This window comes from Helicoverpa zea, chromosome 11, assembly GCF_022581195.2.
Source record: "Helicoverpa zea isolate HzStark_Cry1AcR chromosome 11, ilHelZeax1.1, whole genome shotgun sequence".
In the NCBI taxonomy this organism is placed as follows: Eukaryota; Metazoa; Arthropoda; class Insecta; order Lepidoptera; family Noctuidae; genus Helicoverpa; species Helicoverpa zea.
In genome coordinates this window covers 5,445,916-5,464,647 of record NC_061462.1, presented here as the reverse complement: position 1 = coordinate 5,464,647, position 18,732 = coordinate 5,445,916, and the positions used below count along the sequence as shown (strand labels likewise).

The 18,732-nt window shown below is 36.3% G+C and overlaps 1 protein-coding gene across 7 annotated transcripts in view; it reads left to right on the top strand.

Moving 5' to 3' along the window:
- Nucleotides 1–3,616: 3,616 nt before the first annotated feature.
- The window catches only part of LOC124634761 (protein held out wings), a 65,488-nt gene continuing 50,372 nt past the window's right edge, over nucleotides 3,617–18,732 (top strand). For 3 of the 7 annotated variants that reach the window (XM_047170425.1, XM_047170428.1, XM_047170424.1), the window contains exon 1: nucleotides 3,619–3,949. In XM_047170425.1, the coding sequence (XP_047026381.1) occupies nucleotides 3,820–3,949 (130 nt within the window). In that variant the 5' untranslated portion in view covers nucleotides 3,619–3,819. Of the gene's footprint in view, nucleotides 3,950–18,732 lie in introns of all 7 variants that reach the window. The other 4 variants (XR_006984908.1, XM_047170429.1, XM_047170426.1 and 1 more) reach the window with 2 other exon arrangements.

The following is an 18,732-nucleotide window of genomic DNA, read 5'->3' as shown; positions in this document are numbered from 1 at the left end:
TGCCTCGTATAACTAAATGTGACGATGATTTACTAAGGATGTAGGATATGGGGTAGAAGTTAAAATTCGTTCCAATGAATAAATATGGAGTACAAACATTTCGTATTCTAACAAGGCATTTTCGTGTCATCGTTTGGTATAGATCAAAGATGGGAAGCTTGTAGTAGCAAATGGTCACACGATGGTTGGGTGACGCAATGTTTTCCTCGCCGCACAAATCGTAGGCCGAAAGCCGGACATGTAGATATCCAAGACGCAAAGCTGTGCGCACGGCACTCCAACCTACATACATGAACATAAAAATTGTTGTGGACTTGACGTTATTTTAATTTCATATTGTGCACATGCTGTTTATAACAAGACAACGTTCTAAGTAATGACTGTTATAATTATGTTTTAACGACATGTGGCAATCAATAATTTTGTTCAGAATTAGTTTTAGACGCGTTTCTAGAATTCATACGTTTTACGGCTTTTACTGAAAAAGAGTTAGCCAAAAAATTTTGCAAAAAACTTTTAAGTTGGATCTGATGTGCTTGGACTGGAAAAAATCTAAATCCAATGAACGTACATTGGACCTACTCATCTAGCGTGTAAAATTATGATCATGTTGTAAGTAATTTTATACTGCTAACACAAAGCGATTTGCCAAGCTCCCATTAGAATATGCAAGGAGTTGGTATTGCTCATAACATTTGCAATCTAATGTATTTATTATTGGCAGAGAGTTAGATATCTGATAGCGGCATTGGTTACTTACCATCTTCGTATATCCAAGTTCCATAGCGCCTAGATAATTAGAGTCCGAACGGGCTGCCATAGCTGGAGCGGCCGCATAATCACGATGCTTTTATGGTAGTCAAGCCCGTGTATCGGTGAAAAATGTTGTCATAAAACGATTTTAAATACTTTTAGCATTTTGCAGCTCATTTAATTTACTCCAAGTAACCTCCTTGTTAGTTTATTCTGTGGTAGGTATTACTTATTTAAGGAAAATTGTCTTCTAAATAAGAAGATGCAACCATCTTCAGTATGACGTAAACTTGCTGCAATGAGTGGGTAAATAGTAATTAATTGCAGGTAACCAATAATAAAATACATCCACATGGTCATCGCCGAACGGTTTTATGGAAAACAATAGATTGTTAGACAGGATTAATAGTAATATGCGTTGTTAATGTAATTTGTTTTAAATAGGAATTTGTTGCTACATTATTGCACCGCTATAAATAAGTGCTGCGGAGTAATTACAAATTGTGTCCTATGTATACTCTAGGAGGGTAACTATGACCCTTCTATTTGACATGTATGTAATAAAGCTTTCAATTCGGAAATAATAGCGGAATATAGAGCGTGGAACTTGTGTGCTTAATCCGTTTAATTCGATAGATCCACGAGAACATCGGATAGGGGTCAATTATCCATTTATCCTTTTAACAGAATTGATAAAACGTAACTAACTTGGGTGATTTTAATTGATCCAAAGTGCTGGCTTTGTTAAAAACGAATTTCGACGGTGATATAAAGTTTTATTTTTATCGTATCAATCAATGATTTAAGAAATAATGATAGAGATTGTTAAAAAAATATTAGCAAAGTCCCACATAGCAGCGGCAGACTTGAAAAAATCATAAAAGCCAGCTAAAACTGGCATGGTAGCCAGTTCATAATAAATTGTTGTCAGCATTCGTTAAGTATGAAATTCAGTCCATATGTGGTACAAAAATAATTTCAGGTTGATTGTGGTACTTAAATAAATTTTAAAGTCACCATTAGTGACAAAGACTGCGCAAGATAAGTAGGAAATGAGCATGGTTTGTGTTATGTGAATTGTGAACAGTTAACCTTAGCAATTCACGTAAAAGAAAAAGAATTGGTACATTTAGAACGGAACTCTTGGTTTTCTCAAATGTTGAACTATAAGATGTGCACGACTGAATGCCTAGGTTCATTATGTAGGTCTTGTAGATAGACAGTGTGAATACCTCTTCTGCAATAAATCAAGTTGCCTATCTTAGGTACATTTTTCTGACATCCAAATGCGACTACGACTATCATAAACATTTATTTAGCAATCGCTGTTTATTATCTTAGCACATTGCGTAACGTCTTTAATAATATGAAAAACAATTCTCTATTCGCCCACTGACTCCTTTTATGTAAAAGGAGAAAAAACTTGCTTATATGAAACATAATGCGTTGGCGTTCCGAAAAGGAGGAGTTAAATATCGCTTTATTGATATTTGTGAGAATTTTAGTTAAGTCACTTAAGTTTCTCTAATGATTGGGTTGGGAAGTTCGAATTGCAGTCACTTAGTGTAAAATTTGACATTCAACCGTGCCTGAGCCTCAAACTTAGCTCTAAAATTCTAAGAATAGTTTGTGCTGTAATAAAATCTAGAATTATACCTTACTTAGCTTCCTAATGAACGTTCAAGTTGTCTTGAACTTCAAAATGGTTTTACGAGAATAGCTATCTTTGATGAAATAAATATCTTTTCATTTTTTTTTTCTTGTTAATAAAATTCTACTAAGTAAACAACTTTTTTTTTCATTACTGAATTAGGCAAACACCGTGCGGATTTTAATATTTGTCACTCAATCATTTTCACGCATTGTATCACAGTAAATGCATCTTGAAAAATAACATAATTATTATTAGGAATTAGAAAGGCTACTAATGACGCTTCATTAATATTATTGAAGTGAACTATCTTAAATTGCAGTAGGCTTAATAAGTCCTTGAGCCTAATTACTCGTGACAAACTACCGGAGCTATGCAAACGCAATTGAAAAATAATGAATGTGCACTGTAGTTTTAGATGAATCCATTGTTTTATTTGAATAAACTTTTGCATTTGATTACTACCGTTATTCTACATTAGAGAAAGTTTTTACCTCTCATCTTTAAGTACTTTTGTATCTGAAGTACTTTTGGGTTTCGATTAGATGTTTAATTTTATTGAATTAAAGTTCATTCTTTTAGGTGGGCTACCCACGAGCAAACCGAGTCAGGTTTTTAGTGTTACTTTAATAAAATAACTAAGATACCGATGTGCAACAATACGAGTTTAAAAAGACTGGTGTCACTGCCCATGTATGGTGAACTAAAAAGGCGCATTCTGTCACGCCTTTTGCCCTTATTTTAGGTCATCCTGCTCGTGTTTCAACGAACTCATATTTATTCTTAAGACAATTATACTGTAGTTGTTTAATAAGTTAAATTCAAGGAGGTAATCATTTTTATATTTATAAAGTAAAAACTACCTTTAAACCTCGATTTTTACGTCTTTATTTTTCTAAACAAGTATGGAGTTCCTAAAATAGCACTCTACGTTGAATGTGACCCTAAACTAATTTAAATCAACTAAAACAGCACTTATGTTGCATACATACATTGATAGAAATAACGTAGAATAGTTACGGTCATGTCAACTAATATCATTATAGTTGTAACTGGGTTGACTAGATGGCGACTAAATCGCATTTATTTTCTGTGGCGCCAGAGAGAGACAGGTACAGAGCGTGTTATCGTAAGCGCGAGCGAGATCAACGTATGTTATTATTACGCCTCCGCAACGGACCGACGTCGCATGCGCTCACAAAAAATCCATTCGACAAGAGCGCAGGCGCAGCTCACCCACAACTTCAGTTCGGTCAACTTCGGCTAGTGGTGATCGAAACTTCGATGTGTGTGGAAGTGAATTTAACTAACATAATCTCACAAAAATAACAATAATCAGTAACTAAAGTACAATATCTAATTTGATCGTGTTGGAATAAACATTTTACGTGTAATCAGTTGTATAAATAGTATTCATGATGTGTGATAATAACAATCCTTCAACGCAAAGTATAGCGGACTACTTAGCTCAGTTGCTCAAAGACAGGAAGCAACTGGCTGCGTTCCCGAATGTTTTCATGCACATGGAGCGACTTCTGGATGAAGGTAGGTCAAAATCGTGTCGAACTATTTATAATACATCGGCTGCCGAAAGTACTAGGTCCTATCGTCGATGCTTGTCACCGAGGCGATCATAAATCGGATGCGTCGACAAATGTTACAACGCAAACGATATTAAGTTTATTTTTGTCTTCGCCCCGCCGAGTTATGGTCCAGTGGTGTTTGTAATGCGATCCTTCATTTCGAAAAGCGAAGTAAAGCAGACCGCCTCTGTGCCGATTTGCGGTCAGCGGTCGTTAGATTGTCGCCGACGAAAGAGATCGGTGAAATGTACCTACATGTAGTAAACGAGTTTGGTGACTACGCTTATGTGTCTCATAACGCTGTCCACGCAGCTGTTGTAAATAAATCTCTAATTAGTCCAGTTATGACTTTGAGGTTATATTTTAAACGGGGACGCGCGAGATGAAGGATCACAAGCCCTGGGGGTAACCTGTTCGCAGGGCCGTATTCTTGCATTCCGCGCGAGTTGGTGGAATGTCGCCACTCTGTGTAGGTACCGTACGTCCACCATTCTCAGTCATACGAGATTTGTACGTAGCGCTGCGCAGGCGCACCGCTCCTTGTGCGATCTATAGCCTCGTTTTATTACCACACGTAACCAGTCCATGGATACTATGTAGCCCTTATCTTTGCTACTGAGCGCCTGCCGACTATACTTACTTGACGTTTGCAAAATGAGTCCCGTAGCGATTTGAATATAGAATGTATTTTAATGTAGGTATATTAGAACTAGTGCCTATGTATTTAGCGAGTCATTAACATTTTACATAGGTAGTTAGGAATGATGAATGAATGACTATATTTTCATATGCATATTTTCCTTTCTCTTTTTCTAAAATTGGTTCAGGTAGGTTTAAAAAAATAATTGACACTCGATAGATATGCATGCCATATGCATATTCCATGACAGGTAAATGGGTATCTAGTTTATTTATTAAGGTGCCTTTTGTTTCTGATGTTTTGTGTGGCTATTGTTTCCGTTTTCCTTGTTTTTAATGGGAAGACTCATGTCAATCCTGAGCTAGTTAGCTATAGTGCTCTTTTATCTAGCTTTATCACGTCATTATAATAATAGTAAGCCTTATATTTTAATGAGAAACAGGTTTAACACTCTTTGGTACCTTTAAGTAAACTCTGTTACTTACTATAGCAGTTACCTAGTACACGCCCTTATTGATATTAAAAACCTGATCAAAAGAACTTGATCATAAAATCTGAAGTATATTGTTTTCTTCTTCTCGAAGATCTAGCAATAAAATTCACTATATTACTACTCACAGTACTTTTTGTATTGCTTTATTCAAATTTGAATAACCCCATTGCCCTTTCCTACATAGTCTTTACATTGATCTTTTATAATCATGGACTTAATATGCACTTAGGTACAGCATCTTAGTCCCAAACCCTATACATATATATAAATCTCGCAAATATTTGTCGCTCGCTAGAATCAAATCATGTATTAGAAAATAGCGAGAGATAACAGTACCGAATACCTAGACCATAATTAGTATAATTGGTCTAAGAACTACTGAAAAGTATCAGATCAGTTTTTTAAAATGTTGTCCAGTAAAAGCAAAACATAAACTTTTGTAACATTTTTCATAATTAAACCAATAAAAATTCTAAGACGAGTCGAGGCAACAGCAAAATTCATTGAAAAGGCGACGTGTTACTTTAAAACACATTAGCAACTCGCCTCACGTGTCGCAGCAAAGCAAGGTCTATTCGACCGACCGATACCTCTACATGTCATAATGTCGCAGCCATAACGATTTACTGTTAGTGTTGCCCTCTGGGATTAAAAGGTATGAATACTTACTTACTAAGTTGTACGCAATACACTGATCATAATGTATCCCATCCGAGTTCTTTCAATCAAGAACGGAACTTTATTTTGAGGTAGTAAGATGAATTAGCTCTTGAATAAGAGTAATTTTTGATGCATAAGACAGGTGAGCTAAGTAACTGACACGAATTCAGTCAGTTATATGCGGCATTTCGTGGTGGTAATGTTCTGAATTTACATTTAAAGTAGGCAAACAGTTTCTGTTATATTGAATCGTCAGCAGATGTCCTCATGTTCTCGTTGGTCTCATATTGTCCAATGTTTACTCGCATTTAAATGAGCCCTTACGAAATAATGTCAGTGGTGGCTCATGAGGCTAATAGGATTCGTCTCAGAACAGTCCAAGTGGATTGAAATTTTCCATATCCAATGCTTTGTAACATCATTTTAATAAAAGTGCCAACTATATTGTACTGATGTTGCGTGGACGTAAATTTAAAACACGTGGTTCTGGTAATATTCTTCTTGCATCACATTCGAAAACTTGTTGATTTAACATTTGCCTTAAAAAGCAACAGCTCTCGACTCGATGACTGACTCTTTAATTTCGTTTTGATAAGATTGGTAAGGTTTGACTCACCCGAGGCGAATTGGGAAATGTCGAGTTTTATTCGTCGATATTGGCAAGTTTTATGCTCTTTACATGTTTGTGTCTAATATAAATTACGATCTACGTGGTCCAGTACAGCGATGCCGTTGAAATTTTATGGTTTATTTGACATGTCACGCTGGACCACTGTGGGCACTGACGACTTGACGAAAATATCGACGGCAAGCTGACAGCAGACAGGCGTGGCGTATCGCGTTACGCCGAACTAAGAAATTACGACAGCTATTTTCGTTAGACGCTGGAATATTAGGCATACGAGAAAAGTGTAGTCGACCACGATTTCGACACGTTTGTCCCGCATAATTTTGATGTAGCTACACACAATACGCATGTCACTAAAAGGCCGGAACGACTTTTACACACTTACAATATAACCATATGGCTACATGATTGTAAATGCTATTAAAGAGCATGTTTCGATTGATGAATCTTAAAGTTCATCCATAATAATAGACATGAGTTCTCTAAATGTAATGGCTGACATTTTGTTAGGTACACAGAATATTTGATAGTCACAAACAATATCGACCGATCAATGTTTACATATTGAATCAACTATTTGGCTGTTTGCATTCCAAGAGGAACAGTAAGCAACGCTAGATAACAATGCGCTAACCAAAGTAAACATACAAATTCATCAATCAAAACATTCAATACAGATAAAAAACATTAGATTGTAATGTATGAAGGTAGAAGATAAAGAGACATCAATGGAAAATCGGTTCGAAATTTTATCTATCCTGATATGAACAATATAAGTGGATAATAAAAACGGCAGATTTATAGATAAGTTTTATCAAATATGTTACACACACTTGATTTGTAGATTAAACCCAGATAAGAGATAAAAATGAGTTTAATAGCCTTAAGCCATTGTTCTTATCGGAAAATATCAGCACAGAATGCTTTGTGAAAAAATTATAATTTTATTCATCCTTTGCAGTAGGTACTTGTCACATTATCTTCAAGCCTCGCAGAATTATCTGAAGTTGCTGCTGGCGCACAATTATTTAGCGTATACAAGTTCTAGTGACCCTGTTTAAATAAAATCGAATTACAATGAACGAGTAATACCTACTTAATAATGCAATTATTGCATTTTGATGCGTAGGCGCCACCTACCTTTGATGCCTTCGCTCGGTTCCGCAACCCTGTAGCAAAAGTGAGTCTTAGTTAGGTCATTATAAGGTTGCTTAGTATGCGATTAGGCGGGTGCGCCTACGTCGATGACCAAATGAGGGTAGCCGTGGGTAGCGTGGAGGTGTAGAAGCCAAGGTTGTTCCAGTCGCTTTCTGACATGTTATAACTTGCTGTGGGTTGCTTAATTGCAGAGATTCAAAACAGCCGTCGATGTTATATTATACAATCAATTTTGACTGTCAACCGACCTTACATGAATGCGCCATATAGCTTTTCCTAAGACATGTTATTCAGTACTTACATTTATCCATCTAATCTTTTTCGAATCAAATCCTTTTTAAAGAACATTATATTTTTTATGAGGATTGATTTTAAAAGACATAGACAAGGCTTCAGCGGTATTGATGCACAAAACAAAAAGTATGTATAACGAGGATTTTAAATGCAATGAATTCATATAATAACATGGAGGAGGCGTCGTTGAAGCACAAACGAGGGAAAGCGCGTATGAAGAACGTTTGGGTACCTGGCTAAGTACTTACATGAATTGTGTGGAAACACTTGCTTTCTTACTTCCTTTGTATGAGGTACTTCAGAAAATGTTACAGAAAGTAAATATTGACACGCGACTCATTATCGCGCCGACCTCGATAAGGCTACACTGCATCTCTGTAGAAAACTGGATCATACGAGACATCTATTCTTCGCTTGTTCCCACGACACTGCCGCTACGTATCTACGCTTTATCTGAAGCAACGTGATCATTCTTCTAATGAGAGATATTTTTCCAAGACCATGAAAATGTTTGTAGGCCACTACATACCGTAACATATCTGCCGCACCTGTGTTTTTATTTTAGGGAAGATTTAAAAATCCTAAAGATTATAAAAAGCAGAATATTGGAATCAAACGAGATCAACTTGGAATGTTAATGAAAACTTGATGGCCATCATACTTAGTGTACTTGAATGCACAAAGAACGCGTTCGGGAACAAAGCGTGGGCTGCGTGTGAGTACTGTAATTTGAAATGAAAATCGATCGCTTCAGAATGTGGAAGGAACCAGTCCCGTGGGCGGGACTTCGAAGCCTACGCATAGCTCTTAACAATTCGTTCAATATCGTTTTTATATTTCGGGTCTATAATATCTCCATAGCATCTTTTGGGCTCCTACGCAGGTCATACCTATGATTTATTGAATCTACTAACATTTTATATATTTTTTCTTTTCCATTATTATCGAAATGAGAAAGCGAACCAGAAACTTGATGATAAATCAGAGCCTTTGATGTCATTTCTCATAAATCAATTAGTTTAGCCATAAATACTAGTTCTGTATCAACTGCAGATAAACAAAGCTGGCTCACCTTCCGAGTTGCACGACAATTCTATCTAAACATAATTTTAGTTTATGTGCTCTCTCTAAGCCACCACTTAGCATACGTGAATATTCAGCAACTTAGTAACACGAATAGAAATAAGACGGATTGCTAACTGGTACCTAAACAAAAAGGTCGCAGTCAATGCGTGGGAGCTGACAGCCCACGGACAGAGGTAACTTGGGTGGACCTGCTTTGTTTAATTGTGGCCCTCAACGCCTACGGTATTGCTAGATACCTCGCAGAAAGAGACGGGTCAACATATTACTTGTTCCAAAAACGTGACATGTCTATTTAGAAATGACCATGCAACTGACAGTCATTTGCCATGTCAAGTAGTCTATTCTGGGTCAAGTTGCTGACTAACTTAAATAATCATATTTTTTTAAATAAATAGCAGCTTAAGAAAAATAGGGAAGTATATTTTAAGCCTTCACACAATCCGGCGGATGTCTTCTTTATCTCTTTCAAACATTCAATTTGGGTGTGTTGTGAGAACTGGTACACGCAGCCATTGATTTTAAAGGATTTTTGGATTTGTTAATCTATGGTTATGTCCTGAATTGCAGTATTCTGCGGCAATATTTGTCTTTAGATCTCTTAATAAGCACCTACTTAATTATGTCTGAAGACTTCTAATTTTGTAGATGACAGGAATGTTGCAAATTGTTACGTTGTAGGTGAATTGATAATTTATAAAATACATAACGTCTGCATAACTCGCAAAAATTATCCAAACAAGTCTTGATTCAATATCAGATTTAAAGTAATTATCATATTTAACTTTATTTCCTTGACACATAAAATTAAATAAAATGCAGCATTATTTTTCTTGATTTAGAATAACTGTATTGGTAGACTAGAGTTCACAAGCTTATTCAGTTAATCATATAAACATGGTGTCATGTCACACACTTTCCTACGTGAAACTAACTGAAACTGTCATTGTTTGTTTAGACTTTAGAAGCGTTTACTGGTTTATGCATTAGCAGTTACCACGTACGTACATACTTGCTTTGTTTGTGGGAAACGTAAATACTGCATGGATGGCCAGATGGAAAATCGCTGACCCACTTAGGACAATAGGCCAATAAATCTTCATGTTTTGACAAAAAAGGTTTTTGTTGTAGGTGAGCCGACCTGACTATTGATTCTCGGTTAAGTGCACCTCTGGTCCACATAGAATTCCAATAAGTGTAATTCAATTTTATTGAATATTTTACGCTATTCAATTCTCGTTTATGTGTTGTTTTATTTATTGCCTTTTCAAATAAAGACAAGAATAAGAGCTTATTCAAAAGATTGCCAACCAGATGGCTGAGCTTAAGTTTTGGAACGAATTGTAGGATTCAGCAGTATTGAAGGATTTCTTAATTACAATATTTCCACTATTAGGGCTCAGTGCCTTTTTACTTTAGAAATGTGAAAACAATTGGTGGTTTGCATGTCGTCCAAAATATCACGATCGCCAAATTCATTCGTCATATTTACCTAGGTATTGAAACCCTGGCAGTCTTTAAACTTAAACTTATTTAAACTCGTTTGCCAACAAATTCTGATTCGAATGATTAAAAACCATGAGATAAAAAACAACATTTCCTCTCTCTATAAAAATAAAATTAGATTAGAATTCAAGGTCAATAAAACAAAGACAAACAAGTAGATGTAGTACAGATCATTTTGCATAATCTGGAAAATCCCATTAGATATCTGGTCTATGGAGTAGGATTGTTGTTAGAAATGTTGCTCAGGCACCAGTTTCATACTTTGTCTAAGCAACGAATGAATGTAAATCTTGTATAATACTTATGAATCCGTTTGGATAAGGCAATAAAAATGATATTTGAATGTTTTAATAAATCACTTCGAAGTACAAAGGCATGTCGCATCCACAGATTAATTTATAGATGAACACTTATCTTGCTTGGCACACATCAGATAATTCTACATTCGAATGTCACGTTTACATCAACATTTTTATTTCCAGTGTTTGTTTTGTTGGGACTCGGTTACAGTAAAAAAACAATATAATACCATGGAATATCATAAATATCCAGATTTTGCTTCCGTGATATTTCATGTTGCAAAAATTCCAACAGATCCTAACAACTTGTATGTTCTCTTTCATTGTAACAAAAGTAAGTAGTTGCACCACATCGAATTAATTTTATTTCAGCCGTAAAACTAAATGCAGATTGTATGTAGTTAGAGTTTCATTAAAAATGTGAAATTTATTGTTTACCCTGTTACTGTGGTTACGATAACGCTAACCCGGCCTTCACGCTCCACACTAATCGCGATCCATGCAGCGCGGGCGCACGCTGTCTGACCTGTTATTTAATGTTTACATTGACGACAGTTTCCAATAATTATAATTAGTTCTTTTTATCGGCGTTGGTGTTCATTTTCATTGTAATCAATGCAAATGTAATGAAATCGGTGTCACGTTACGAATTTTAATTGCGGATACGGAAATAATAGACTGCGTCATGTGATTGTACATTTCATTGATATATTACTGTCTAAACTTAAAGATTCATCAATAAGTTCTTTCGTTTAAAATTATACAGAAAATGCAGTAAGTAACGCTGCGTAATTTCTTATAGGTAAACTTCGTAATTCGTCCAAACTGGGCTGGTCTAGTTCTTCAACTTTCTACAGCAGTACGTAGGTGGCGCCCGACAGTCGACATTTAGAGACTTGTAGATTGGCGTCGGTTTGATAGTATTACGCAGTTCATAATACATAGCTTACTATGGTTTGAGATGTAAAATATTGTCGAACGTTTAAGCTGTAATGTATTCAAAGCGATGCTAATGAGTATTTGTTAGTCAAAACCTAAAAAAAGGTTCATGACATCAGCACTGAGTATGGCAAGTTTTTTCTCATCGACTCCTGAGATTCGCTTTCTATAATCGATAGGCAAGGCGTTACTAACAAGCAATACAAACATGACGAAAGTGCCTCCGTTGCGCCACACATGTGGGATGCGCAGGCGCCGCTCTGCCGTCGGTTCTAGTGTAGACGGCTTAAGGGTCCCATTCATTTCGCATTAAGCAATTTGGTGAACGCACAGCGTTTACCGGTTCATTCATGCGATTGTGCAATTGGTGATACGTGATTTAAACCGCACACATCAAACACTGACGATTACTGAACAAATATCCGATTACTGTAGTATTTTTTTATTTGAGCTGTGACGAAATCATGGGTACTTTTTGATTAATGATACAAGGCCAGAGGAAATCGACAATAAGTTAAAAGGTAGGAGAAGCCAACCTACGACTACCTATATATTATTATTTTGCGGTTATTCCATATAATAATTATAACAGGAAATACAGATATCAGCTGAATCGATTAAATGTCCTGTTCTACATCGTCGTATATAAAAAGGTCGTGATGACTCAGTGGCGAGAAGTCGTCTGCTTATGTCTTTGCTTACTTTCAGATGCTGATAGATTATTACGATCTCACTCCTACTCGCCTATTACAGATATATCTGTCACTCTCTAGCTCAACTAACACTTCACGTGTTTGCTGGCTCGCCTACGCGACGTCATCTGTTAATTTAATTACTCCTTCTTTATACCATTTGTAAATGTACTAGATTTTTATAAATAATGGTCACATGTGCTTTCCGAACTTGTCTTAGGTAGTCAGCTTCTTTTTAATACAAAAAATAACATCGTTGTTGGGAATGAAAGGAGTCCCCCGCCGAGGTAAATTTTGAGATTCCTAGAAATGCTCTTGGGTAAAAAACGCGTAACACACTTATTTATAGAATACCATGTGCCGTTGTGAACCGAAATTAATGTTATTTTAATTGACTCAGAATATTTGCATTGTGGAATGTTCACCCAAGTACAATGAATTCCTTGAGCGACATTGGATGTAGGTTAGGATGATTGCAATAACACTTGTATTATGAATATAAAGTTACTGTTTATCTTATTAACGAACTTGCTTATAGACGACAAGATTGTGGTGTTAATCTAAGGTCAGTCGGTAGTCTGTCAGTATGTTTAATGTCAACTTTATTATTCGACATTTACGTAATTCTGCACTAATGATGATAATAGTCCTGTTCATAACGCGGTTTCTCCAGGCCTCGCACAACAGGTCGTTAAGACACTTAATATGAATATTAAAGTACTGTATGTGACTATGATTCAAAGCAAGAGCTACAAAACGGACAAGAAGGCACATTATGTAAGTAAACTGGTAATTTAAATAGAGGGAACTGCATCCAGTCTTGTTTTCTGGATGCTGGCCAACTTTGTCTAATTGGGTCATTTATATGCATTACGGAATTACTGAAATATTTTCTCTAGACTCAACATAAATTATTAGGGATTATCTGACTTGAGATAATACTAAATTCTATCGTAAAGCCACAGTTTAGTTACTCCTCCGTCTTCTTCATTCTCTCTTCGGTTCCATATGAAATGAATCCTCTTTAAGAAAAAGCTTTTGTTAAAAGTTAAAATGTAATATACAAACTTAATACAATGCCATATTCGTATTATAGTAACCTCTCCAGTGTACGTCTGTCAGAAAGCAATCCCCATCGTATACAAAAAACTGTTATAGCCATTAATTTTTGCTGCGTCCGACTACCCGCATGCGTCCTCATCGATCTATCCTGCATTTCATTATTTTCTAACGGTGACTTTATAATTTGCGCTTTGTGATGCCCCCTTTGAATATCAAATTAAAGTTTGTTGTTATTATTCTACTTACACTGTATCAATTTTATTTAATGAAGCTTAGTACTGAAATGTGCTCCGTTAATATGTTACTGCAGTGTAGCATGTTTGCAAAATATACCTACTGACTAGAATTTAAGTTTTTGACTCGTAAACTAAATGTTAGTTTAATGCTCTAAATAAAAATATTCTGAAAGCAAAAATATCAAACGCTATCCGGAACACTGTAACGACTTACACAGCCGCCTTCTTGATATCTCTGAAAGCAGCATCTTTCACGGGGCTTATGAACCTTGACTGTTTACTAATAAAGCATAAATTCGCTTGGAAGCTATCTTCAAATAGGACTTAATACGAATTAATTGGATATTTTTAATGTCATGGTGCTGTGTATTTATAAACCATCTGGAGGCGGCTTGGTTCACGGATGCGTTATTTGGGACTGTAGATACTAATACTGTTGCCATCCGTATGGTAAATATATAATTTTATGTCTTTTTGTTTCAGGTATGTTTCCGTGCATAGTTATGATGTTTAATATTTCATCGAACATTACCTTCTTTTATTGTAAGTTTACAATAAGAATTGACTTTTTTATTGCATAAGGTATTAATTTTCTGCTATTCGTCACTCTACACCAGTTGCTTTTCTATGAATATGCAATAAACAGCTGAAAGATAATATGTTTTTACTACACATAATATGGAAAATTTCTTTGTCTTTAAGTATAATATGAGCTACATGAACACAGGCGTGATGTGCATGTAATCCAAAGACGTTAGGTACCTGCTTACAAGAGAAAATACCGTGAGCCTTTGTTGTTAAGCATTAAAAAAAGTCCGTCCAAAAACGATCTCTTCATACCTTCCAATAAAATAAAATGGTAGAACAAAATGTTTAGTTAAATAAAATAGCTCGTGGCGGGCAGATTTAAAGAATTCTCATAAAGACGATAATGCCTGCCATATCCAATGTATTTATATACTCGCAAACACAACAGGAACACAGTCGGCACGAGCGTACGCTCATTAAACCCCACAACAATGCAGGGCGGGGTTGCCTGCGTAATAAAAATTACAAGACGCTCAGGATGGGAGTGCCTAAATGGTTCCTTACTTGTCTCCGGTCACGATAAATCTGTTTGACTCATTAAATCTAAAGCATTCGGTACAAGAACGGTATTTGTTTTATGATTTTTTTTATACAACTACTAAACTTAATGATATCTTAAATTGAACTCTTTGGACGGCAAGCGTTCTCGTGTATCAGACTGCGGATGAATTTGTTTAGATGGATGTTTATGTTGGGATTTATTTATATTTTCAAGATGATTGTTATCTTAAATATAATATGGCTGACGGATAATATGTGCCATGAATGAAGCGTGGCGTGGCGATGGTGGCCAAGTTTTGGGCTAGTAGACGCGAGCCAATGACGCGAGGTTCCGCTAAACTTCCGCCGCGCCCGTCCCGTTGCACTCGCGCGTAAACAATCGTCAGATTCGTTGTTGTCGCCCCACTAATTTGTATTCTACTAAAATAAATATTAGTTTTAAAAATTGTAAGCATACTAAACAATGAAAAGTTTTTTTTTGACTAGCAAAGAAAGGTTTTGTAGATAGCTGTGGGGATAAGTAATATTGCAGATGAAATGTAATTATTTTGACCTTAAACAGTTTTCTCTTGCAACAGATCGCGTTTCAAGTTACGCAACGAGAATGCGTCGGCGCAGATTTCGTCACCGCGGAAAGCGCGCTGGCCCATTAAATTGTTTTATTATGAACTCGACGCCATCTTGTGTATTTTTGGCTGAGGTTTAGGTGTTTATCTGGTTGGGACTCCGTCCAAGCAGTAATTAGTCAGTGTAACTTTATTTTCGCTTTCCATGAATATGTTGGAAAAGAAAATCGTGACTTTTAACACTAATGTCAGTCCTGTCAGGGTATTCTCATCAGTTATTAAATTTTATGCTGATAAGAATAAAAAAAATAGCGTTGGAACCCAAGTGGCCTTCGTTTCGAGAATTTTAACTGTAACATCAACATTAATGTATTAAATCAAGCCGGCAGAAAACATTCTTCCTGTGGAGTTGAATGACCGTAGTGTGTTTGTCATCCCATATCGTGGCTTCAGAAGTCCTCGCATCACCTGTTTCATTTTTCACTATCGTCGCAGACGTAAACTACATATCTTTAACCCTCTAAAACTATGAATGAGCTGCCACAAGTGACACTGGGTCTGCATTCTATGGTTTTAAATGTATTCAAATATTAATCAAGTCGTCTTGAGAGTTATTGAGAAATTCTTGAAATCTTTGCTAAGTTTTATCACTTTTTATATAAAACTGAAAGGCATTAATTTGCACGTAGGACATAAATTCATATTGCCAAATTATTTAAAGGTCTATCAATGTGTAGTGTAATTGCTGCTGCCATTTAGACCTATGTATGTTCGGGCGTCTTCGAAACATTGTAATTTGCATATTCGTTTTTTTACTTCATGACTCATTGTTTGGACATCTACACTGTCCGTACAAATGACGTAATCTACATTTTGGGGCTATTGGACATAAGGGCCATAAAGTGCCTCCACGTTGTGGACACCGTAATAGGCGAAGCACGAACTGTAGTCGCAATAACGAACCCACTTACCTTCTTACGGTTTTCCAGTTTCGCACCATCAACTAGCTTGTTATTATGTTTACACTTTTCAAACTGTATGCAGCTTCTTTCATTGTTTCCTGTCCTTAGTGCCAGTTTAGTTCTTTTTTCTTAATTATCCAGAATTAATCTGGTTTTTATAATAGTTTGGGTTCGGCTTCCAACATGTGTAAAAAATTGTTTATGCATCACAACTTCACGAGCATATGTGTAAGTCATCAGTCTTCCTCTAATATTTTCAAGACAGTTAAATACCTCGTATTTAAGTCATTGGAATCATGTTTTAGCCGCTGTCTAACAAATTTTCTTGTTTATAATAACAAATATCTTTTACTTTATCCTGACAGCTAAAAGTTACGTGCTCCACTTTGTGCGCAACTGGTATCATAAACCCCCATGTCGGAATAATTTGGTTTTCTCGAAGCAATCTAGTAAGATATATCATTGTTAACCGATATGCCAAATAAGCTTTTATGTACACAACCAGCTATTTGTTCTCAAAACCATATTTAGCTATCAATCACATCTGATTTATTTGGACAAAACTTGAGCTTAATTGCAGTGACAAATTCGAATACAAATACGTTTAATTAATGCGACCTTACTAATGTTGACGATTACCATAATCATACGTCATTAAAATATTTCTTTTTCATATTTTTGGCTGTGTAAGCTGGTCTTAGTAGAAATAGAAATATAATTTGTAGAAGGCAATATTCAGACATAATTTTCATTTACTTGCGAATAGTGTGTGTTCATCGTGTAACAGATTTGTAGATCTCATCGCACCGGGCAAGCGCGGCGTGGGAGACGCGCGAGGAACGTCGACCCCGCGTGCAACTATAAATACAACACACTCCTTATCCATGCATCAGAACATCCTTGATACGCCGCTTACATGAGCAGTATTCAATTTTCAGAAATAATCCCAGTAATTTGGTTCATTATGCTCCTTAGTCTAGGATTGTTGCGTGTGTTTTCTAGACGATTTATGATAGCAAGATATTCTGTAAGTGTTGATGGTAATTTTTGATCATGCGGTATTCATTTAGCTTTACTATCCCGTCGCTAGGGAGATTGAAAATAATGATCCATGTTAGAACATACCCATTTCAATAAGTTCCGGTTTTAATATTTTCCGTTAGGTATCGAGAACTGGCTGAACTCACCGTCTGAACACTTACAAGACGGCTGATACAAATTGTTTCGACAAAGTTCAATGCCACCTCTACATGGGTGATAGCAATTGAATCAGTTCCACTTGCAACGAATTAATGTTCATTAACAGGGAATGATATGACACAGTCTGCCGTTTCATAACTAATAACGAAACCAGCGTCTCTGGTTGATCTACTAACATTACCATTAGGACGTCCTGTAGCAATGACATCACCGATTTGATTTCTTACGATACTATCTCAAAGTGATGACCCAGTGTTTGTTCTGATAATGGTTAAAAAGTTTGTATAATGTAGTCGTCATGACTGATCTGAATGCTGGGCTCGGCTTGGGTCGTGAAACGGAACACTGTCGTCCCTGATAACTTTCCCGGCACTAGGTCAGTTTTGCGCGGCTCGCTTAACGGTACAATCAGGTTGTTGCCGTCCGTCGACACGTAACAATGTGATTGCAGTTTTGAAACGTTCATCGTAAGCGATTCGTTACGATTGTGAACGATGTAAGCTCTATTGCTTTGATATAAGAACGCAGGGGACGACTGTGTCCGCTTCCTAAAGCCTTGAACTTGCCGATCGCATGGACTTCGTTTGCATATATTGCTAATATTAAATTCAGAATTAAGACTGAGTTTTATCATTATTTAAATGAAGTGAAACTTTTTCTTATGTTGGGAATATTTTCCCTCGTGTCATTGGAACCGAAGCCTTTGTTTACTTAATTAATCTATGTAAATTGGTGTTGCTTATAATGTTAACTCGTCTGTCACGTTCGATTGTCACGTCCTCGGTCGCTGCATTTCTAAACGTGACGTAGTTATGTAGTTACGCAGGTACCTACATGACTGTTGATGATCTAGGTTTTGGTTGGCTTCATGTGGATATCGTTCTTTGAATAGGCACTGGGTAACTACGTCAGGGGAGACATTCAATTAAACGTTTCTAACCTTTTTAATTTTTTAAAATTGTAAGGCATTTTTACTTATAGGCATAAATTGATAACGTCACTGTTTCACTGTTTCACGATGAACCGTTCACAAAATATTTCTGTTATGTTCTATAGTGACAGAAATCGCTAAGCTAGGCGTTAAAGTGAGCATGACGCTCACTGAATGTTTAATTCTCATTATTTTTTCTGTTTCTACGTCATCATATCCTCTAACTAGTGGACGATGAGAACCTTGCGTTAGATGGAGCATGATATCACTTTTCGGACGCTAAAAAGATTAGTAATAATGTAAACAA